Source organism: Macrosteles quadrilineatus, unplaced genomic scaffold, assembly GCF_028750875.1.
Source record: "Macrosteles quadrilineatus isolate MER2022 unplaced genomic scaffold, UCM_ALF_1.0 Scaffold_9__3_contigs__length_116548681, whole genome shotgun sequence".
NCBI classification, from domain to species: Eukaryota; Metazoa; Arthropoda; class Insecta; order Hemiptera; family Cicadellidae; genus Macrosteles; species Macrosteles quadrilineatus.
In genome coordinates, this window is record NW_026542602.1 from 102,101,254 (window position 1) to 102,126,345 (window position 25,092).

Sequence of the window (25,092 nt, forward strand, 5' to 3'; positions counted from 1 at the left end):
TTCAACTTTAAATATCGTGTGTTTATGCATATTATGCAATAACGTATTCATTATGCATTGATACAATTGCATTTGAGGTAAGAAAACCGAAAAAATACTACATGTTTTTACAAGTAGTTTTGGTCAAATTAGCTAGCTATAGTGTAAGTGTAGAGCTTAAAAACACAATGTTGCATTATAAAGTATTGTTGTACAAAACATAACACTGTTCTAGTTCGATTGTTTATGGATGCATTTTGATCAAATTTGGCAAATTTATTTATTTAATTCTATACCATTAACATTTGATGAAAAACATTTTTCCTCCCCCGTCGCAGCTAACCTAATTTCTCTTTAAACATGATGTAATTTAATGGAGAATAAACATGACATGTTCATGGTAACATTTCAGTTATATCCAATCAGTAAATGAGAAATTTGTTTAGTCCACTGGTTTGCTGTGGCGGGAGTGTAAGTGGCTTAAAAAAAAATTATAATGAAAAATGTTTGTGATAAATACATTTTTGGTGGTGTCAAATGTTAGCGGGACTCAACGTTTTACATCGAGTGGTTTGCGTTAAAGTGTAATTAATGTCATGACATACATAGAAACTGTATGAGTTATTACTGCAAATGGTGCAAGTCATGCGTTACTTAGTGAGACTATGATACTTATGGACAATTAATGACAATTTATCACTGACTAAGTTTGACAGCGAAAAAACATCTACATCTAGATCCAGTGCCCCACTTAGATAGGTTTGCCCACATTTATTTGCGATGGGCCGAATATTGACTGTGGCTCTTGGATCATTGTTGGTAAGTTTTTATTTATACTATATGTATCCCCTTTGCTTTACTTCTAATACTTTACCAGTTAATAGCTATTTACAAGTACATAATGATATCAATTATTATGGTGTTGTGTGTGAAACGATATTTAATATTTACTTAAATCCAGAAAGAACTTCTCACAAAATTACTTCCAGTTAGTAAATGGTTTGTTTTATTGCTTATATAGCTTTGATTTGTAATTGGGTATGATCAAGGCCCCACTAGAAAAACAGCCCACATATATTGCTTGATATTTACACCAATATTGACTTTTCGTTTTCTTGCGAAATTCCATGTACAGTATAAGAAAGCCATATAATATGCACTTAACCCGTTTTTTTATTCAAACAATGACAATTATTCGAAAAAGAACTACATTATAAACAAATAAATAAACAAAATACTAAACAAACCTCATGTCTAAAATTAAAAACACATTTTAATCTTATCGATTGTTTGCAATGAATTATGTTAAATTTAAGTGATCCGTTTTGATACCAACAGAATCTGCTTAATTTGAAAATTCAACCTACTTATTCCATTGTTCAATCAAATAGTCAGAATCGCGTTAATTTAATGTAACTATGGAAACACCATATGGGTATTCAATTTAAGTGAGACTTTTTCATTCTATTTCACCATACTCTGCACAGCAACCATTTTTATCTACACAAAAGGGTAATTTTCAAACGATATCTGTGCCAAATATGTTGCCGCCATAGTTTGGTTTTAAATTGTGAAATATCTAAAGTGGATGGGAACCTATAGTCACTTATCGATACGGCAATGTCAGTACATTGATATACATAGTAATATGATGTTCAGTGAGTAAGGTTTTATTAACTAATGCCCATTATACTGATGGGGATCAATGTTCTCTACATCGCTCTACGAAAGATAATGTTACGTTTTTTACTGAATCAAAGTACCGAGGTAAAATATCAAAATCATTTGAAATTACTCAAACTAAAATTATATATTTAATCTATGCTATAAGATTTAAAAAGTAAGAGAGCTGAGTATTTTAAATTGTTAGTGGTAGCACTGGCTGATAAAATAATTCGAAGTAGGTTTGCCCGTTAAGTTTTACTGGAAATGTGGACTTGAAGCGAAGTGGCTCCAGTAGAAAGTGTAAATAATCTTAAATTGTATTATAGGAATATCACAGAGAACTTTATGTATGTAGATGTTGTTCGAGTTTTATTTGGATTGTAAATTAAAGTATTAATTTTAAATCATTCAGTGTTGTTTTACCAAGTGCAGTAAATATGTAAAGTTTCAGACAAACCTGAAATATTGTTCTTGAAAAGTACATTTTCACAATAGTTTGTAAGGATCTTCAATCCACTTTTATTTATTATAAGTTTTTAAGAATGGAAATTATTAGTGGTGTTTGATGTTTTCAGACAGAGATCTGAAACATGAAACAACACTGAGATCTGATAGTGATTTCACTTATTTTATGCCAGAGTTCAGTTAAACCAAGTAATTTAAAGTAAGACCCGCCCATTATATTATTTTTTGTGAAGGGCTTATGATTAACAAAATTATTTTATCTGTACATGATTGATATGTATATTTATTGATTTTGGAAATATTAGGAAGAATATAGACTACTCCAAATCTTGCATTATTAATTTCTCACACTACTTCCACCCTAGCTTATTAAGATCAATTCCCTAAATTAAGTGTATTCCCTAGTTGGCGTGTAATAAAGGGGACAATTTTCAGGAAGCTGAGTTTTACGTTGCTCAACACCTGGGCAGCGTCAGCCTATCCCATTACGTCAGTATCTACTACATTCGTGATCACCGTTCTCTTTCCCAACATCGATTTCTTGGGGCAAAGCTGGCAGGGAGATAGGTTCTTGCGTTTACACTGTTAAACGTTTAATATATGGTCTTTTGTTTCAGATCCTACAGACCTCAGTTCTCGTCACTTCTGCAAAAGTTCAAGGCAACGGTATAACAGATTTTATAATTACTTTATTTTTAAGAAAAATATACTTGTAGGTGGAGAATAATATTTTAAGTTAATAAGACAATAAAGATATAAAAAATTGTTTTTGCTTGTTTTTTTATATAAACAATTGCTGTACTAACCACACGGGAAATAAATAGCCTCTGTTTTAGGCTATGCCTACTAGATCTAGTCTACAACTTGCTTGACGCGATACACATTTCCACAAACAATAAACCACGCTCACGTCGCCGGCCCAAGTGTAGGCTAACTACGCGTCTGCCGTGGGAATAAATATAATACCTACTTTGTATGGTTGCCATTTCATTAAAAAGTATTAAAGTAAAGTATTAAAGTATATAATTAATGTATACATTTTGTTCATGGGTTACAATTTTAAAATTCCACTTTAGGCACTTTTCTTTCAATGTTGGGATCATAAAAAACTATAAATATGTGTCCGAAAAGTAATTTAAAAAATTAAAAACAGTCTGAATCCAATACATTTTACAAATTTTAGATGTGGGTGTTTTTTGAAGGTGAAGGAATGAGATCAAATCTTTGCTAGTTCTTACCGTTTCGAGTTATAACCTTTTTAAAAAACGTATTTCTCTAAAAAAAAGGGCGATTAAAGGGATTTTGTGGGGGGGGGTTAATTTGAAAATGTAACTTTTTGGATTTTCTGGGTGGTTTGGGACTGAGACGGACCTCCACAACATGTTATAGATTCCTAGCTATTCTAGAAGTGGGTATAAATTTGTATACCTGTTCAGTGAGACAGTGAGCTTCACAAGCGGCTGGATCCCGTTGTATGTGTACGAGTGGTCTGATTCACCCTGCATAATATTGAATTATAATAAGTGTAATCAAATATTATAATAAATGATAAGTATAAATAATAATACCGATTATATGTCATACTAGGATTGCTTTCATAGCAGTGAAAGCCAGTTGAGCGGAGCAATCATGTTTCATGGTTTTTAATAAAGAAATAAATAAAAAAAGATTATAGGTATAAAATAAAATACAAATGTTCTCACACTCTGCACTGCTAGCCTTTACTACTAGGCCAGTCAATATATACACGAAAAAAGGCAAACATCACAAACGCGCATGTATCTACGATTTTTTGATATGTTGTTAGGTCCCCTAAGAGTAGATTATACCCAAGTTTGCAACCCTGAAACCCCTGTGCTACTCCCATGATACTTGAAAAAATGTAAATTTCTGGCTCATATTTTTGTTTTGTTGAAAAAACTAACTGAAGGGAGCGTTTATAAGGTATATGTGTACTATACTTTTTTAAAGGTAACTAAATTTACAACAATTGGAACCCAGTTTGAGCCCATTAAGTCCATTTCTTGCGGATATACAGTTAGTAAAAAATAGGACAATTTTTTCAAACATTGAAATATTATCGGTAGGCTTATTTGCCGTACAGGCTGAAGTAATGATCATAGAGTAAAGTCTTTAGGAAGGGTTTTGTAGAGAATTTAATAAGCTTTCATTTAATTCCAAAGTGGTGTGTCTAGGCCTTATAGGTTCAAAAAAAAATAAAAAAATATTTTTTGTGAAATTGACATTTTATAGATGTAACACATGGCTTTTAAAAAACAAACAATTACTAAGAAATATACTAAAAAATTAGCAATGTACACATAACGCTCAAGCACAAAAAGAGTTTAGAATTTCGCCCTTTTGGAAGGGCCAAGTCTCATACAGCCTAGCTAGATCAGCCCGGTGAGGGGGAGGAGGGTTGGACCCATTTTGTTTGGTTCATCAAACAAAATGTTTGGCATGAGAGAGAAGTAGAGCGTCACAGGTGTTCAGCTGATTTAGTGCTCTTCATAGCTGCATCTTGAGGGTATCCATTAAATACCACAGCAACGTTTTTACCGAAGTGGTTTAAAGTAAAACATAGCTGACATATCCCACCACAGTGGATCTGACTGAATCATTTCAATGCCAGATAACCTTGTGCAAGATGTAACCACCATCAATCACTATGAACGCTTCGTTTCCTGGGATGATGTTTTCAGTGAGCGGTGTAAATGCTGAATAGAAGGAAGATTTTGTGCCCTTGCACATTCCTTCTTCAATGAATAAGGGCAGTGGCTACGGTGCTAGCTCATACGCAAAATGCTGCTTCAATTGTTCATCTGATTGTTTTGTGACGCAGACCCTCTGGAATGGTAAGGAGATCAACATCAACTCTCTTGTTGAATACTTTTACATACGTGGTGCCTGAAGTCAAGGTCTTCACTCTGTCCTTTCTCGTTTAAAATTCACTTGACCAAAGTTGTTACCAACAATTTGTTTCACTCCTCCTGCTCCCAGTTCTTAAGATAAGTGGCAGTTGAAATAAGGGCCTACCACGTGGATGGAAAATAGGTGATTGCTGACTGGGAATGGAGGGTGGGTGTTGAACCAGATCTTTATTTTTTTGGCATCTGCAGTGTCTCTCGCAATTTGGGATGCCCTCATATCAACGTGCTGTTCTGATGTTAGAGTCATAGTTTCAGTGAAAAGTTCCACCTCATCGCAAATGTTGAGCATGGAAACCAACCCTACTGACCAGCGCACCAGCACACTGCTTCATATTCCCCGACCATGAGTTAGCCCACCCTGGCTTTTCGTGGAACTCATCAGTACGTGTTTCATGGTCGAATCTGTCCATAAACCAGACCAGAACTTATCAGAGCGACGTTTTGTGAAGGATCCCCCTGTGAACGTGCGATACTCGTCTGACTTCATGTGTTTTTTAGGCGAAGCATGTCTTGAAGGTAGAGTCCGAATCTTTTTAAGAAATACAACCCAAAATTAATACAACATTTACGCAAAATATGATATTTTTATATTTTAAATTTTTTTGTGAAACTTAAATGCCTAGACACACAACCTTGGAATTGAATTAAAGCTTATTAAATTCTCTACAAAACCCTTCCTAAAGACTTTTCTCTATGATTATTACTTCAGCCTGTACGCATCTTGGCAAATGAGCCTACCGATAATATTTCAATGTTTGAAAAAATTGTCCTATTTTTTACTAACTGTATATCCGCAAGAAATTGACTTAATGGGCTCAAACTGGGTTCAAATTGTTGCAAATTTGGTTAACTTAAAAAAAAGTATAGGACACATATACCTGATAAACGCTCCCTTCAGTTAGTTTTTTCAATAAAACAAAAAAATAGCCAGAATTTTGCCGTTTTTCAAGTATCATGGGAGTAGCACAGGGTTTTCAGGGTTGCAAACTTGGGTATAAACTACTCTTAGGGGACCTAACAACATATAAAAAAATCGTAGATACATGCGCGTTTGCGATGTTGAATGCTGTTATTGACTGGCCTATACTTCTTTCGCCACTTCCTACATCGTGAACCTGTTTCGCTCCCTACCCATAGTTTTTGAGTATTTCTGATACATTAATCTAACTGCCACAAAGGGTTCCCACACTCAGCACCTTTAGCCTTTACTACTTCCTTCACCACTTCCTACGCCGTGGACCTGTTTCCCTCCCTTCCTAGAGCATTTTAAGATTGCAGATACATTAATCTTACTGCCACAGACGGTTCCCACACACCACACTGCTGGCCTTTACTACTTCCTTCATCGCTTCCTAAGTAGTGGACCTATTCTCTTCTATCCCATAGTTTTTTTTAGTATTTTAGATACTTTAATTTAACTGCCCCAAAGTATTCCCACACTCCGCACTGTTAGCTTTTACTACTTCCTTCACCACTTCCTACGTCGTGGACCTGCTTATCTTCCTTCCTATAGTTTTTATTTTAGATACGTTAATTTAACTGCCCCAAAGTATTCCCACACTCCGCACTGTTAGCTTTTACTACTTCCTTCACCACTTCCTACGTCGTGGACCTCTTTCCCTCCCTTCCCATAGGATTTTAATGTTTAAGATACATTAATCTAACCGTCCCAAACCATTCCTATACTCTGCACTGCTAGCCTTTACTACTTCCTTATTCACCAAGGAGGTCTTACGTCGTGGACCTGTTTCCCTTCCTTCCCATCGCATTTTAGGATTGCAGATACATTAATCTAACCACCACCGACAGTTCCCACACTCCAGACTGTTAGCTAACATAACTACTTCCTTCATTACTTCCTACGTCTTGGACCTGTTTCCCTCCCTTCCCATAGCATTTTAATATTGGAGATACATTAATCTAAGTGCCACAGACGGTTCCCACATAACACACTGCTGGCCTTTTCTACTCCCTTCATCGCTTCCTACGTTGTGAACTTGTTTCCCCCCTTCCAATAGCATTTTAGTATTTTATATACAATGATCTAACTGCCACAAACGTTTCCCACACTCCGCACTTCTCGCTATTAGGCCTACTACTTCCTACGTCGTGGACCTGTTCAAGTTTGCCATTTATGAGATGGAAACATGAAGGTGATTCACCGAAGATTTGTTTAAGATAAAATGTTATTTGTTATATAACCTTATTTAGCTACGTAAATCAAATCTGTTAATGTACCTAAGAAAGTATGTTTTATCTATGACTGTACCTATTCGATCAGTGGTCGTTTCCAAATTGCGACTTAAATGTAAATCCAAGACTTTCTCTGCATTATTTGATCAGTCGTCATTATCCAAATTTTTTCCTTTTTACTGCGTTAAGGTCGTAGCTTGATTTAAACATGTAATATGATTCTTTGTTTTGTTTACATTTACCTTGTTATTTTGTAACCATCATGGCAACCCATAAGACCAATGTTAAAATTTAAAAACTTAGAGTTACTTTCAAACTATATAAGCATTATAAAAATTAAAATTGGTTACGTCCAAACCATCCAAACATTTGACAACGCAACCTTGGTAAGTTTTGCTAAAATGTATTTAGCCGTTATTGAGATTAAGTGTTATAATGATTGCATTGAAGTTTATCCCAAAGAACTTCGCTTCGCTCCGCTCAAAAATATGTTCAGCCGTTATTGAGATTAAGTGTTACAAAGATTGCATTGAAGATGATGCTAAAGAGCTTCGCTTCGCTCCGCTCAATTAATTGTTCTCAATCGTAGTGTTTTTGAGGTAAAGGACTAAAGGAGGATGGGTTTTAAACTTAAAATACGCGTATTATTGTAATGGATCAATACACGTTCAAACTTTGACATCAGTCAGTATAAAATACAAGATGTACCCAAATTTTGCACCGACCTTTAAGGTATCATTCGTCAACAAAAGAAAAACTAAAATATCACGTTAATACTCCCAAAACTCAAAAGTACAACCACCATTTATTTCCCGTTTTTCACAAAACCTTTTTAACGGTTTTTTAAAAAGAATTGAAGTTTGGTACAGAGATTATTAAAGCAAAGACCTATAAAACAAATTTTAAGTAATTTTAGTATTAAATTGGTGGATATTTCAAGTTATTTAACATGAAAAACATAAAATGTAGGTAAAAAAACTCATGTGGTATTGTGTTGTTTAAACAGTCCTGTTACAACTCTAACTATACCAAATAAGGGAGAAAATTCATTTTTGAGATACATTTTTGTCATTTGGTACGCAAGAATTACCATCTATATAAATAAAATTACAGTTTTGTCTGTAAATTGCGCAGAATCCCTGATTAATAACTTCGGGACTTGATTAACGAATTTAATTGGTCGTAAGTACTTTATACTCAATGGTACTATAATAGTTCATAACTGTAAACGTTGGTTTTTGGTACTGGTACTTTTCCTTAGAACCGGTGGTAGCAAGCAGCAAGAGTTATTTTTACCTACAAACACATCACTATTTACAACTTGGTTATCGTTGGTGTTGTGCCTTATTTCTTATTAAATTTAATTGATGTCTTAATGTATTAGTTTTGCGTTTTCTGTCTGGACTCCAAAATGTTAGTTTATGCTATGGAAATGACATTAAGTGAAAAATTTGCTTAGCAAACCATCGTTTTAAAGCTTTGCCTTGTTATAAAATGAAATGAAATGAAATTAATTGCTTTATTGTCGTACCTTAACGTTAACGTATCAATGTTTTGTGGTTTGTGAATTTATTTATTTATTTGCAAACGGATTTACACAAATCTTTCAGCTTAATTACACGTTGTGAATTGCTCATTATGACTAAATAGCCTATAGATAATAATAATGAGAGGAACATCAAAAGTAACATTAATAAGAATACAGTACATGCAAATACTTGGACGATGAAAGAACTAAGAGTAACGAGAAATAAATACATAGTTGAATTAATAATGAAAATATGTATACAATAAATGGATCATGAACCGACCTAGAAAACAATAAATAATAAAAATAACAATAACCATGATAAATAATTTTGTGAAAGCAATAAATAATATTAATGACAATAACAAAGATAAATATTTATAGTGATTAACTACCGGTATTGTTAATTATTACCAATCTATATCGTCTTTTGTATTTCGTTTCATAAATTATGCCGTAAAGATTAATATTATCCATAAAGATATCTATAAAGAATATTTCATAAAGATTAACCAAAGCAAATATAAGTTATCATTACAGACGGCATTATCACTACACGATAAGTAGGCCTAAATACGATTATCATAAAACTTTACGACACGATCAAAAAATTTCAAATACTAAATTTGTAGGCCTATGTACTTTGCTTTGGTTAAAGCGTAGCAAATTACCTAATTCAATTCTGTATTTTTGTGCGTATGTCTGTTGGTAACGCATTAATGTCCTTATTTCTCAGTGTTTCGTGGAAAAGACAAGAGCACTTTTGTTAAAGCAAATTTCAACCGGAGTTAAGTATGCTGTGGTGAGGTTGTGATAGTATTTTAACTACTTTTACCGGTGTAAAAAGGCCTACCTTAGGGCTATGCCTCATAAATCTATAAAGCAATTTTTTTTATCATTGGATATTGGGCTAATGGATATGGATATGGATATGGACTATGGACATATGGACTAACACGATCGGGTGATATTTAATCGTGATGCATTCGTTTTGGCTTGAAACTGTCAGATATTGTATTTGCGAAAGCTTATGTGTATTCCTATAATAGTTTTACCTGCATATCTGGAAAAATGCACACTAAATATGCAAACTAACTCCTGTTATGAATATAAGAAAGTTTCAGCTTAAGTTACTACAAGATCCTCGTACGTAGAACGGGCACACAACTAGTTATAACAATAAAAATTGTAAATTCAAAATCAATGCAGATGTTCAAATGACAAAAGACCGCATAATATTATGTTTCATACAGAGTATGTTAAAATGAGTTTTCCCCCTTAGTATGTATATATGTTCTTAAATTTGATACTTGGCCACCATTTTGGAACTTAACACATTGAAAAAAAATTTATTTCTCAAAATCGAGGTCTTTGCATTGTCAATGAACCAATTAGTTATCAATTGACTACACAAAGCCGTCAAACGATAAAAATAGTTTGTGAATAAAGCGAAATGGCGCCTCACGAGTTTTAGAAACCTTTTGCATGATATATTTTAATTTGACTTTGATCCAGGATTAATAACAAGGAAATACAACTACCTACTTTAATATTCAATTCGATACGAAGTGCACGTTGGTTTCGGTACCACTGTTAACTTGAAAGTGTTTAAAATAATAATTTAACTAGCTTGTACTAGAATTTCTTTGTTTTCTACTAAAACCTTGTCTACGTACCTAATTAATCAGTTTATTTGTGTACAACAAGCTAACTCTCTTAAGGTAATGTCTAGTTTATTCTTTACAACTAGTGAGATTCTTAATGATTCCTTATCCTTGGTAAGTTAGAGATTTATTTGTTAATACTGTATCCCTAATACAGCCACGTATTTTTCTTTCAGTTGTGAAAACGAATGATCACAGGGGTGCAAAGCAAATCTTCACGTCGTGGATCACACCAGAGGATAAAGCCTCATCAAAAGACTTGGAAATAGAACTAGTACCAGGGAAGAAGCTACGTGTTGAGTGCGTAGAGTACAAGAGCGATGACGCCAGGGCGTTCATATACAGCCATGAAGGAGTCCTGATAGACACGTTGAATCTGTCCTCGCAATTGGACGCGCCATGCTCACAGCTGGAAAACTACATTCATGTGACCGACAACGATTTCACAAAGAACTCAGACGCAAGAAGGTTTAACGGGGTCTTTACATTTGACCTGACGATGACGTATCTAATCGCTGGGGCGAAGCCGGGATGCGTTGAAAGTGAATACGATGTCACCAGCTACTATTTCATGGCACGCGTGGACAAAAAACGATACAAAAAGTTAAAGGAATGTCCAGAAAAGTTTGCGAGTGTAAGAATAATTATTGATAATACTAAAAATATGTAAAAATGTATGTTCATTTTGTGTTTATTATAATAATATTTACAAGTGGTGCCGACCATTTCGTTCGTGTTTCAAATAAAAGGATAACCCTAGATATTTGTTAAAAAGGTTTTACCAAAAAAATATTGATTGCATCAATTTTAATATTACAAAATACACAATGGCTTTGGCTTCTGTGCATGGATTCTTAACTTTTACCTTTTACTTTAGTCAATGTTTTTACTAACCTACATCTCAAAATCATTTTTTTAAGTTTCATTTGTTCGTGTGTATCCGAGCAGTATGTTTATTGTCTATGTACAAAATAAATACGCAAAATTAAATTAACTATAAAACAATATAAAACATTTATCCTGTAACGCCCTTTAAAACATCCCTTAGGACATTTTAATTTTAACCTTTGAATGAAAATTGTGATTTAAGTTTGACTGATGTTTTCAGGAAGTTGAAAAAGGGGCTGCAGCTGGAGGCATTGGTAAGTATTTAAAATGAAGATTTCAATACTTCTAGTCAAACTCTATAGTACAAAAGAAACCATTTTTTCTGGGGATAACTTATATACTACCATTGACTATACTCACCACCTAGTCATTGCAGATTGATATTTGACGAAGTTACCTTTAATAACATATCTGTTGTAGTTGTTTTTCTAGGCCACTTAATGCAAATCAAAATAAAAAGGTTACAATACCTGCAGACTGCTTATAGTGGTCCTCAATCATCCAACAGCATTACGCGTTGCGGTATTACTGTACCATCTTCAGATCCTATTTCACAAAATTTCAAGTCTTTCTACACATTATGTCACGTCACGCTTTTTAAAAACACAGTCACCAAACATTAAATCACGGATAAACTATTTACAGTAGGCCTACGAATTGAAAACGAGAGACAAAAAACCAACGCATGTATTTCAAGTGTCGAGACTCGGCCAGCTCGATCGCGGTGACCATAGTACGTTCTATCATTTTCATTCTGTGGTCCAACCTAGTCCTGCAGACCTAACCACGGCCTAGTCAGTTAGATGTTTCGCTCGTGTCTTCTATGTAGTCTTTGCTTAATGGCATCATTTCGAAAGGTCAGATTGTGTTAAATTTCAGTATTAGCATGGAATCTCTTGATGTAGCTAAAGCCTGCATTTAAAATTAACGCCTTAGGGATTTTTCTGAAAACAAATTACAATAAAGCAAAGTTTACCCATGTTATCGTTAGGATGTTGCAAACAACTCCTTCGAAAATATAGATTACTGTACAATATTCTTATTTACGATCATTTCAAATATTATTTTATTCTGATAGTTTGGTTTTTGTTTTATAGTAAACTTAGGACCAACGGGGAGCGTAAATATGATGCATTTCAACAAAGATGTTGCTCCTACCAGCCAACCCGAAAAAAAAGTTTTTGTGTTTGATACTAAAACCTTAAAAAATAAATCATTCAAGCTCATCTGCGAAGAATACACTCTCAACAATGAATTGCCGATGACAAAAAGAACGACCATGGCAACAGGATGGATCGTGTATGAGGTTGATGAAAATGTAGTTCTGGATAAGTTCCTTCTAGACTCTTGCGAGTCTGGAACTCAGGGAATAAACATAAACCTTGGATATGAAGGACCCAATAGGTATTTTAGAATTGTTTATAAAAGAACAGACGGAAAGTGTTTCGAAAAAGATATCATTCAAGAAAAATTTATGCGTTTGCACTACTACGATGAGGTTATGATTGAACGACATGGTCCTTATCCAGTCAGGTGTCCAAGGGCTTGGACCGGTGACGTAGGCTTAAACATTGGCGTAGCTTGGTGGAAATTACCATTCCACAAACCACTGCCGTACATGACGCCACAATCCAACGTCCAAGAATGAATCCAAGGTTTCGAGGTGAAATAAACCATTTTTAATGATTCAGCAGTAAATTAATTTCCTGACCTTTCCTTGTAATATATTTCAAGTGCAGTTTATAATTAATGCAAGCATTTAAGGGTTACTGTATGCTTGGTTAGCCATTTATTTCAAACAGGTTTTCCCGTGAAAATAATTATAGCAACATTTAAAAGGTTTAATCCAAGTGCATGTATACTTTCGCAAAAAAATAACAAAACGTTTTCGATAGAAAGAATTTCTTTAACTTACAACATCTATGGGCATCTGGTCAAACAAAAATTACCGGATACCCAAGGATAATTTATGGCAAATAAATACTTGATATCAATATAAATAAATATCCAGAAGTAGAACAATGATTCTGAATAAGTTATCGCAGGTTATCCATACTCTGGATGGAAAAAAATCCCGAGGCGGTTAAATAATTCAAAAAGTAATAAATATAGAGTTTAAAAATTTGGTCCACAGTTACTGGGCATTAGAATAATTTTAACACATTATTCAGTGATGCACTACTTCTTCAGGGGGACGGCCCGCTAGGAGAAAAATATTAATACCCCGGCCGCAGCAAACCTGCAGATAAGCGAATTTCCATTTACCTGGCTGGATTTCTGCTAAAATATGCCCTGAAAATTGTCAGATTTATTTCATATATAAAAAAACATTAATTTTAATAAGTAGCCTACCTAGGTATGCTGCTACAGGGAAGGTGTTGAGGTGTGTTTTTATTTCAAATGTATGAAAGCTTACTATGAAATAAACAAAATTGCCAAATTTGATTAAAATATATCCATAAACAAGCAAACTACAACAGTTTAATTAATCTCCATCAAAATAACATGATAATTTTAAATTTAAAGTTTTTTTAATTATCTCCGTAACCGTTAGGCATACAACCACGCTTCAACATACAAAATTATTTATTTTTTAAGCTCCACAAAATCGTCTGGAAATAAGTTGGGAAATTTTGTGTTTTTAGGGTAAAAAATGGAAAAAAAACCTATTTTTACCCCATAAACTCCCGTTCCCAAAGTCCAATCATGCTGGTTTGCGAACTCGTTCGAATAAACGTAGGTTTACACGTGTCTACTAAATTTCATCAAAATCGGATCATTTTTGCTCAAGTTATTCCCTTTATACGAAATTCGCTAAAAGAGGGCAAAGGTAAAAAAGAGGTTTATTTGAACACATCAAATTAGAGGTCTTTGTTAGTAGAATACGATGCCGAAAATTTGAGAACAAAATAAGAGATAAGTATAGAATGGCAGTCGTTCAAAGATTCCAAATGGTAGATTCAAGAAATATTTGAACTGCTGCCATTTTTGACTCGGTTGTCCGTTTGAGTTCAAGTTGCAGCATTGTATTCTAATATTAAAGGCCTTAAATGTTATGTGCATATCAACCTATGCTACATTTAAGATTTTCTTCTGACTCCTACCTAGCCGTACCCTGACGAGATAGTGTATCACTGAATAATGTGTTAAAATGGTTTCCAGTAATTTGGTACCAAGTTTTGAGCAACCATACTTGTTACTTTTTGCAGTATTTAACCATCGTGGGATTTTTCCACACCGAACTAATTTAATAAGGGGTTCATCTGTAACATTCCTGTTAAAATGTCTTGTTAGACATATTTTTACGATTGATGTGTCATTTTAAAGCTTATGATCTGGCAGAGGGACGAATGGTAACTGAAAACTTAACATAATCTTGAAAAGGTAAAAAGTAATTCATTGGATTTGTTGTGGTTTGGCAGCAGTTTTAACCCTGTTAAAATGTGCAATTTGCAAAGTAATAATACAGTCTCTTTTAGCCAAATAAACTTGGAGTATCAATCAAAATAACTGACACATCAAACACTAACTCAGTGTTAGTGTCTTGAAAAATATGCCGGACCTTGGCTCATGGCCAGCCACGTCCCTACCGTATTTATTTAGCCAATATAACTTATACCGTAGAGTAAATTACAGTATTGAGACGGCAGGGATCAGTAGTCTGTGATGACAGGCTGTTGAAGTTTTATTTGGGAGGGTGAGAAAAGAATCCTAAAACATTAAACTAAACTACTTTTCATACTAAGTTTTATGTTCTGATATTACACTTTCTCGTAACAATTTAATCAAAATCTATTATATAGCCTAGAAGTCGGGAAACTATTTCTATTTGGAAAATTTATATTTAATCGCAGAAAGATTTATATTTTAATACACAAAATGGGATACACCCAACACGGAGGGGTGCTTGTTGTATTCGGCTATCTACGACAATAGTATTATTTGTATTTCGTTCGCATCTACCAGTTAAAGTTCGTCGGCCTCCTTCCATTGTCTTATAGTCTCAATTATGTCGAACATTTGTTTGGTCATGTTTTGATTTTGTGCAAATAAAAACTGGTCTAAAACAGTGAAACATCAATCTTTTCAACTAATCTAATAAATCCTTATATAGACCAGGCCGTGGTTGGGGTTGAGTATGCAAAATTATTCGGACGCACTTTCTCTTTTGATTGTTGTTAAGGACACTTTGGACAGTAAGAAAAACGCATGTTGCCACGATCGGCGTTGGTCGAGTACCAATATGGCTGCCATCCAATATGGCGGACCACCTGACTTGACCTTGATCGAGAAAAATGCAAATAACTCCATCGTTTTTTGACTGATTTTGATAATTCTTTTATAGTTGAAAAGAAGAAGAAATTTGCTTTAAGAGTCTCCATTACACTTATAGTGATATCCCGTTTAAAAAGTGATAAATTAGATTTTAATAAAGATTTTACTTTTAAAACGGATTAAATATACATTGAGGTGATTATATTTGAGTTTTTACTGACGAAATATGTCTGAAATCAACCTTGTAGCTGCTTGGGTAACAAAAAGGTAATTATCCTTTATAATTTAATAACCAAAATCTAATAATTTGTAATTTAATAATCCTTATATTATTAATGTTATCAATTTACAACGAAACACAATTGGAGAAGGTACGTTTTTTAAAAAAGAGCAATACAAGAAAAACTTCATGTAACGATTGGGTAAACAGATTTTTTAGGGTAATTCGACCCTGCTGAGTACAAATCTGCGTGTTGCCAAGGCGAAATTTGAACCGGAAGTGCGGTATCCAAGATGGCGGCCAGACCCTGTTTGCCCCATTACTCTTTTGTTACTTGGCCTAAAATATTGGTTTAAACATCTGAATAGAGGTTTTCTCAGGTGCCAAACACATTGCAATACTCAAAATCTACTTACATCAACTTTTGAGAGCATATGTTCCAAGATGGCACCCAAGATGGTGTCCTAAGACTCTGTTTACGCATATCTCTCTTCTTAGTTGGCCTAAAATAATAGTTTTAACATCTACATAGGGGTTTTATCAGATTTCAAACACATTGCAATACTCCAAATTTACTTACATAAACTTTTAGGGGCATATGTTCCAAGATGACACCTAAGATGGCGTCCTAAAACTCTGTTTTCGCATATCTCTCTTATTAATTGGCCCAAAATAATAATTTAAACGTCTGCATAGGGGTTTTATTGGAATGCCGAACACATTTCAATACTCAAAACGTGATCACAACAACCATTGAGGTAATATTTTCCAAGATGGCACACAATATGGCCACCAAAAAACTCTGTATACGTATATCTGCCTTGTTTGTTTGTTTGAAATTATTATTTAATCGTCCATAAAGGCTTTTCTTCTGATGCCAAATGGATTGAAACACTCATTATATTATACTTCATACGATTGTGTAGGACCTAGGTTCTAACATCAGCTGCCAAAACTTCTGTCCATGGAAGAGAACAAGAAATATGAGAAAAAGGCCATCTAAGAGAAAATAAATTGTTAATTGCAATATTTAAAAGAAGGTATGAACAAAATGAATGAACCATTTAAAAGGGTCAAACATTGTCGAGAACGGTAGCACAGTTTGGTGCAAGTATTTCGATTCTTCTTGCGCGTTTACATTGTAGATATACACTTGGATAAACAATTACATCCTAGGATATCTGTGGAGGCTTTTGGGACTGACAAGGATCTCACAAGGATGGGATGTACTGGTGTCAGTGAAGCCCCCAGCTATATGACTCGGAGCCATCTTCAACGGTCGGACAAGATGAGCATTTTCCAACACGTTCAAATGGAACATTTTTAAAATTTTGAGTACAACAAATCATTTAGTTTGTAAAACCATTGAGGATAGTATCTGAACATCGTGTCTTTACCTAATGACATCTTAGGAATCACAGTACATTACCTTTTGGAGGCTAGGGTTACGGTTTTTTTTTCATGAGAACAATAAAGGTGTATAGCCTCATCCCTGCTGGATAAGTCTTTGCCCACCTGTTCAGGTGATAGATCTCCAGATACAACAACATCAAACATACCAAAATTATGATTTAAAACTTCTTGCGAGATGAAGAGGGCGAGACCAGCTTTGTTTTCCTCAGAGCTAAAAAATTTTTCCAATCATTTGGCAGTGGATATTTCCTCTGGATATTGTCCATCATAACTTTAAAGCGCTTGAAAAGCATCTTCTTTTTGGTGTTATAAAAAATCAGGAAGCCTTGCCTCCAACACGTAATGTACGGTGACTGCAACTCCTAAGATGTCGTTAGGACACGATCTTTAGTAGGGGCATACTATCATCAATGGTTTTACAAACTAAATGATTTGTTGTACTGAAAATTTTAAAAACGTTCCATTTGAACGTGTTGGAAAATGCTCATCTTGTCCGACCGGTGAAGATGGCTCCGAGTCATATAGCTGGGGGCTTCACTGACACCAGTACATCCCATCCTTGTGAGATCCTTGTCAGTCCCAAAAGCCTCCACAGATATCCTAGGATGTAATTGTTTATCCAAGTGTATATCTACAATGTAAACGCGCAAGAAGAATCGAAATACTTGCACCAAACTGTGCTACCGTTCTCGACAATGTTTGACCCTTTTAAATGGTTCATTCATTTTGTTCATACCTTCTTTTAAATATTGCAATTAACAATTTATTTTCTCTTAGATGGCCTTTTTCTCATATTTCTTGTTCTCTTCATGGACAGAAGTTTTGGCAGCTGATGTTAGAACCTAGGTCCTAAACAATCGTATGAAGTATATTTTAATGAGTGTTTCAATCCATTTGGCATCAGAAGAAAAGCCTTTATGGACGATTAAATAATAATTTCAAACAAACAAACAAGGCAGATATACGTATACAGAGTTTTTTGGCGGCCATATTGTGTGCCATCTTGGAAAATATTACCTCAATGGTTGTTGGTGATCACGTTTTGAGTATTGAAATGTGTTCGGCATTCCAATAAAACCCCTATGCAGACGTTTAAATTATTATTTTGGGCCAACTAATAAGAGAGATATGCGTAAACAGAGTCTTAGGACGCCATCTTGGGTGCTATCTTGGAACATATGCTCTTAAAAGTTGATGTAAGTAGATTTTGAGTATTGCAATGTGTTTGGCACCTGAGAAAACCTCTATTCAGATGTTTAAACCAATATTTTAGGCCAAATAACAAAAGAGTAATGGGGCAAACAGGGTCTGGCCGCCATCTTGGATACCGCACTTCCGGTTCAAATTTCGCTTTGGCAACACGCAGATTTGTACTCAGCAGGGTCGAATTACCCTAAAAAATCTGTTTACCCAATCGTTACATGAAGTTTTTCTTGCATTGCTCTTTTTTAAAAAGCGTACCTTCTCCAATTGTGTTTCGTTGTAAATTGATAATATTAATAATATAAGGATTATTAAATTACAAATTATTAGATTGTGGTTATTAAATTATAAAGGATAATTACCTTTTTGTTACCCAAGCAGCTACAAGGTTGATTTCAGACATATTTCGTCAGTAAAAACTCAAATATAATCACCTCAATGTATATTTAATCCGTTTTAAAAGTAAAATCTTTATTAAAATCTAATTTATCACTTTTTTAAACGGGATATCACTATAAGTGTAATGGAGACTCTCAAAGCAAATTTCTTCTTCTTTTCAACTATAAAAGAATTATCAAAATCAGTCGAAAAACGATGGAGTTATTTGCATTTTTCTCGATCAAGGTCAAGTAAGGTGGTCCGCCATATTGGATGGCAGCCATATTGGTACTCGACCAACGCCGATCGTGGCAACATGCGTTTTCTTACTGTCCAAAGTGTCCTTAACAACAATTAAAAGAGAAAGTGCGTCCGAATAATTTTGCATACTCAACCCCAACCCCGGCCTGGTCTAATAGCACTTGTCTCATATTTTAGTATAACCAGCTGTTTCAAATATTAGTGTCAATTTCAAAGTATTCATCTGTTCAAATGTAAACAAACATGTTCTCCCTAAGAAAACATGGGAACTTTGAAGGCCACTGGGGCAGAGCCCTGATGGAATTCCAAAGTTTTTTTGTTTGATGGCAAAACTACATGCTAAGACCTTTCTAACGACACCTTGGACACGGTAATCGGTAGCACCACCGCTCCAAAACAATTATGACAAAAATATGCCTCGCGTATTAAATATATGTATAGATAACAGGATGCTGTATATCTTCAGGAAGTTGTGAAATGCAAAGACGTCCTCCGACTCGCAGAATGCCTCCATTATCGATGAAAGGTGAGAGACGACGAAGCGATGTTGATAGAGACTTAGACTTGTTATTTTTCTAGGCTGCTATGTCATCTATGAAGGACGAGACTTGAACCTGCTGGAAGATTTTCTGTCGAGCCGCAGTTAATTCCCCAGTGGTGAGAGGTCCATTAACCTCTCTGTGGATGCCGAATGTTAGGAATAAATCACAAAACGTAGGCTATCACACGTTGGAGTTTACTGAAGTGAGAGAATCTTGTGAGAATATCCCATTCTGGGATATTCATAGAGACAAGCATGACATCTGACGGAGTCTTATTTTCTCCAGTTTCTGAGAGTTCTGAAGGCGTGAAATTAGATAATGGCCAACATTTACGAGGCTGCTTTAACCATAACGGGCCAAACCACCACAAATTATGATCTGGCAGTTCTGAGGGAGGGATCCCACGCAATGCGCAATCAGCAGGATTATCCAAACGAGATCCAAACGATCCTAAGAACCTTCGACCTGTTTCTCTCTTATGACACACATATAATATGTTAGAACGTCTGAGTAGTTATGTAAAGGTCTGTTCGAGCGCAGGATGAGGATGAGAGCCCTGAAATAGGGTACACCCTAGAACAGGGTACACCCTAGAACAGGGTACACCCTAGAACAGGGTACACCCTAGAACAGGGTACAGCCCTGAAATAGGGTACAGCCCTAGAATAGGGTACAGCCCTAGAACGGGGTACAGTCCTAGAACGGGGTACAGTCCTAGAATGGGGTACGGTCCTCAAAGTCCGGACACTCAGAGAGCAGTCTTCTGCAGTTCTTTTTCATAGAATCCGCCTATAATTTCCTCGCCATTTTGATCGGCGATCCTATAAGTAACCGGTCTAGTGTTTAGAATTCGTGCTATTGTAAATATCTCCGAAGTCCAGTTTTGTTTATATTTATTCGCAAACACGTCTTTTTTCGTCGTGATACGAACTCTATCACCGAGGTCGAACTTGCTGTTTTTACGAACTTTGTGTTCGCGCTCAATGTACATTTTTAATAGATCAGCCTCGTTATCTTTGTTGACCTCAACTGGTCTCATTTTAATAGTGTGGTGATAATCGTGTTGGTTATACTCATCTGTGACTTCTTGTAGTATATCGTACCACTTGTGGGATTGTCGGACATGGAATTTCACTTTAAGTTTCTCATTCAGTGTCCTATGATATCTTTCGATTATTGCGGACTTCTCTTCACTCTCTGTATGGTATAGTTTGATATTATGCCTCCTCAACATGTTGTTGAACGGTTTGTTTTTAAACTCTGTACCTTTGTCGGTATGTAAAAGCTTCGGTGCTTCATGACCATCACTGTTTGCTCTTTTTATAATCTTCTCGAAAGCCGTTGTCAACTCTGCCCCGTCTTTTTTCTTTAAAGGTTCGGACCAAACGAATTTGCTAAATGTATCTATGACATTTAAAATGTACTTGTACCACTTGTTCTCTCTAGCGTACTGCTTCATTATTAGTAAATCTGCAGCCCACAAATCGTCGATACCCTTGGTGACTATTCGGCGTTTAATGAACTTTTTAATAACCGGCCTGTGCAACTCCTTGGCTTCTAGGTAAAGTAATTTGTCATAAAAATCAGTTAGAGCTAGGGCAACGAGCCATACTCGAGCTTCAGAGACTGCAGAGGAACACCAGGCCGGGCTTTTAGCTGATTCGATCAGACATGCCTCCCATAGAGAATCTGAAACCCCCAATGAACGCCACGTTAGGCTTTTAGCTGCAGGCACACCTCACATAGAACCTCAGAGACATCTGATGAACGTAACATTCTAGTACCAGCCAACACAAGTAGAACTGCGTCACATAGAACTGCTGAAACACCTGAAGAGTACCAATAGTTGAATTGCATCACAAAGAGCCACTTAAATGTCTGATGAACAGCATCAGGCTGGGGTGGTGGCCAACAGTAACAGAATGGCTTTACAAAGAGCTGCACAAGTACAAGAGGAAACCCCTGCTATTATACAGGAAAGACAACGACGGAGATAAGACTTCATGAGTATGATGTGGAACCCATTTAATGGTATAGCTTTTCGATATGATCTGTTCATTGATTATATCAATCACAGTTTTTTTTTGTATAGGCAGAATGAGCCAAACATGTAGATATTGTGATACAGTAAAATGGGAGCTAATAGGGATGTGTTGTTCAAATGGAAAAGTAAGGCTTACTTTACCTGCTGAGCCAATTGAGCCACTAAAGACCCTTGTCGTTGGAGAAACAGCAGAATCCAGGTGTTTTTATACTAAATTTGGAAATATAACTCATGCTTCCAAATGACCTCATTTGGTACTTTTGGCCAAGTTGTATAACATGACTATCCCACAACGTTCACTGTGCAGGGGCAAATATAACATAGAATTGGCTTATTACTCCCACAACCCGATCAGCCTCATGGCTTCCTACAAATATTCTTCATTGGTGGTCGACAAGCTGAGGCTATAAGGTGCTGTGACAACATCCTAAAACATAGTACAAAGCCTTCAACGCATTTTTTATGGCAACAATGTTTTAATTGCGTCCTTTAAAACCGCATTAGATCAGTGGCCGTCAGATGGTTTTAAAGCCATTATGCGTGCTGACTGCTGTCCAGCTGGGGAGCATGAGTGATGATTCGACGCTTCGACTGTTGATGAAGTGGCAGTGGTCATTGTTGGCAATAAGTTTCACTCACGAGATATTGTGCTGTGCCAAAGAGATGACACTTTTGGTTAGAGTATCTGAAACTCATTGCTTCTATGATGTTTTGCAATACCTTCCATATTTTAGAGTGATCAGGAAAGCTACCATTTCAACATTCAACAGAGTAATCCCACAACCAAGCATCCTACAACTAAAAAGCGACTGCAATACAGTTTTATGTGTCATAATGGTTTGTCAAAACCACTTCAACCCAATCATTCACTACAGATAACGGTTTAGTCGGTTTATTGTAAACATGTGTGCTAGAATTGAAATACCAACAATGAAACAGTATGCTCTAATGATCTTGGTCAAATAGTGATGGAAAGTGTACAAAGATATATCCCAGATAGATTATGACTGAGATATAGCTATAATGGGTACCCTTTGTACAGAAAGTGATCAACAAATTACGGTGGACATTATTCTCAAATAAATGTATCAGGATGAGGATCTGTGGATATTGACAACTGTTGGATTGTACCATACAACCCAGTTTTGACAAAAATTTTCAACGCCCATATTAACATGGAGTACTGCAGTTCAGTGAAGAGCATAAAATACATATGCAAATATGTAAACAAGGGAAGCGACCAAGCTGTTGAGGGAAGCTGCACCAGAGATGAGGTAACTCTTTACCAATCAGGACGTTACTTGAGTTGTAATGAGGCAGAATGGTGTATCTTTGGGTTTCTAGTTCATGAAATCCCACTGTTACTTATCCGAGTGTTCACTTTGAGAACTTCCAGAGGGTTTACTTCAACGACAACAGCCTACATTACGTTTTACAAAACCCAAGAGATACTAAATTTACTGCATTTTTTGAGCTGTGTACTAATGATGAATTTGCTAGGACCCTTTTTTGCAATGAAGTACCCCACTACTACACCTGGAACGCTTCACGAAAAGAGTTCCAGCGTTGCGGTATTGGCTTTCCAGTGGAGAATCAGCCTGATTTAAAGTATTCAGAAGCGCTAGGACGAGTACCACGGCCGTTAACTTCGAGTGCTACTGTTTACGTATGCTACCGTACTTCAAAGTGTATGTGGTCCTACTTGCTTTGATGACTCAAGAACTGTTGAAAACCATACATACAATCCATATAGAGAAGTGTGTGAAGTCCATTCTTTGCTCGATCGTGATGACTGCTGTGAATCCACAATACGTGATGCTGTTCTGACTCGCTCTCCACAATGTATCAACGTGAGTCAACGTGAGCCACATCAACGTGATCCTGGCGAGCACCTGTGGGCTGTCAAACCCCTTACAACTTTGAAAAACCCTTAAAGACGACATGGCTGAAGACATATTGGTGTGTTTTCATTGAGAAGTTCCAGGTACACTCTATAATGAGGTAGTTTACAATGAAGTGTTACTGGCAATTATATGTCTGGTTTCGACGATGTGTGGTAGAGATTTGAGTTCATTTGGCCTTCCCACACCTCAACTAGAGGTCAATGTCAATACAGAAGTTCCAGGTACACTTTATAATGAGGTAGTTTACAATGATGCGTTACTGGCAATTGCATCTCTAGTTTCAACTATGTGTGGTAGAGATTTGAGTTCATTTGGCCTTCCCACACCTCAACAAGAGGTCAATGTCAATACAGAAGTTCTCAAAGAGATGCCATACAATACTACTGACCTACAGAACCATGTTTTAGGAAATTTACCGGAACTTTCACCGGAACAACTTGATGTGTTCTGTTTTGTTGCAAACAGAATTGCTCAGCAAAAAGGAACCATAGTTTTCTTGGATGCACCAGGTGGTACTGGTAAGACTTTTCTAACAAATTTGCTGTTGGCAGGCGTAAGAAGAAAAGACCAAATTGCTCTTGCTGTTGCGTCATCTGGAATTGCGTCAACGCTTCTAGAAGGCGGTCGTACAGCAGCTTTCAAACCACCTCTCAAGTTGAATTCTGGTGATGCTGTTACCTGTAATATAAGGAAAATTCTGATCGTGGGGGAAAGCTCTTAGATGCTGCAAACTTTTGGTATGGGATGAGTGCACCATGTCACACAAACGTGCACTAGAAGTTCTCGATTTGACACTTAAAGCTGCCATAAACCGTTAGGACTTAATGGGAGGGTTGGTTGTTTTATTGGCTGTAGATTTCAGGCAAACCCTTCCAGTAATTCCTCGAGGAGCACCTGCAGACGAAATAAGTACCTGCATTAAAAAGTCTGCTTTGTGGAGTTACGTTGAGGAAAATAATTTGATGCAGAACATGAGAGAGATTCTTCAAAACGAACACGATGCTGAATTGTTTTTTTTTCCAATTTATTAAACATCGGAAATTGACAGATACCTGTTGATAGCCAACAAAGAATCTCATTTCCTCTAAACTATGCCAACATGGTTGATTCATCGGAGAAACTAATACTTAAAGTTCATTAGTTACCATCAGTTGCTGAGAATCATTTGTCCAGTGAATGGTTGTGTGAAAGAGCTGTACTTGCTCCCAAAAATTACACTGGTAATACAATCAACAGCAAGATAGTTACAGCAATTCCAGGTGGCACTTTAGAGTATCTGTCTATTGACACTGTGTTAGAAGAGGATGCAGCCGTTCAAAATCTAGTATAGTTTCTCAACACCTTGGAGTTTCCAGATGTCCCTCCTCACAAAATTGAATTCAAAGTGGGGAACCTGTAATGCTACTGAGTAACTTGGAACCTCCACGACTCTGCAATGGTGTCCGACTTATCGTTACTTCGTTTAAACAAAACGTTATTGAAGCCCAGGCTTGTGCAAAAAGCTATATAGTTTTCATACCAAGAATTCCAATCATTCCAA

The 25,092-nt window shown here is 36.0% G+C and overlaps 1 protein-coding gene across 1 annotated transcript; it reads left to right on the forward strand.

Moving 5' to 3' along the window:
- The first annotated feature begins 666 nt into the window (after positions 1-666).
- LOC129004456 (uncharacterized) lies at positions 667-12,998 on the forward strand. Its single transcript, XM_054433052.1, has 5 exons — positions 667-798; positions 2,727-2,775; positions 10,601-11,058; positions 11,533-11,566; positions 12,410-12,998. Exons 1-5 carry the CDS (start codon positions 760-762, stop codon positions 12,958-12,960), a joined length of 1,131 nt encoding a protein of 376 aa, XP_054289027.1. The 5' UTR covers positions 667-759; the 3' UTR covers positions 12,961-12,998.
- Positions 12,999-25,092: the final 12,094 nt, after the last annotated feature.

What these genes read in the sequence shown, in the direction of transcription:
- LOC129004456 (XM_054433052.1), top strand. Translation starts at nt 760, where the DNA reads ATGGGCCGAATATTGACTGTGGCTCTTGGATCATTGTTG. An exon ending in TGGCTCTTGGATCATTGTTG is followed by an intron (nt 799 to 2,726) that starts GTAAGTTTTTAT and finishes CTTTTGTTTCAG; the next exon opens with ATCCTACAGACCTCAGTTCT. An exon ending in GGCTGCAGCTGGAGGCATTG is followed by an intron (nt 11,567 to 12,409) that starts GTAAGTATTTAA and finishes TTTGTTTTATAG; the next exon opens with TAAACTTAGGACCAACGGGG.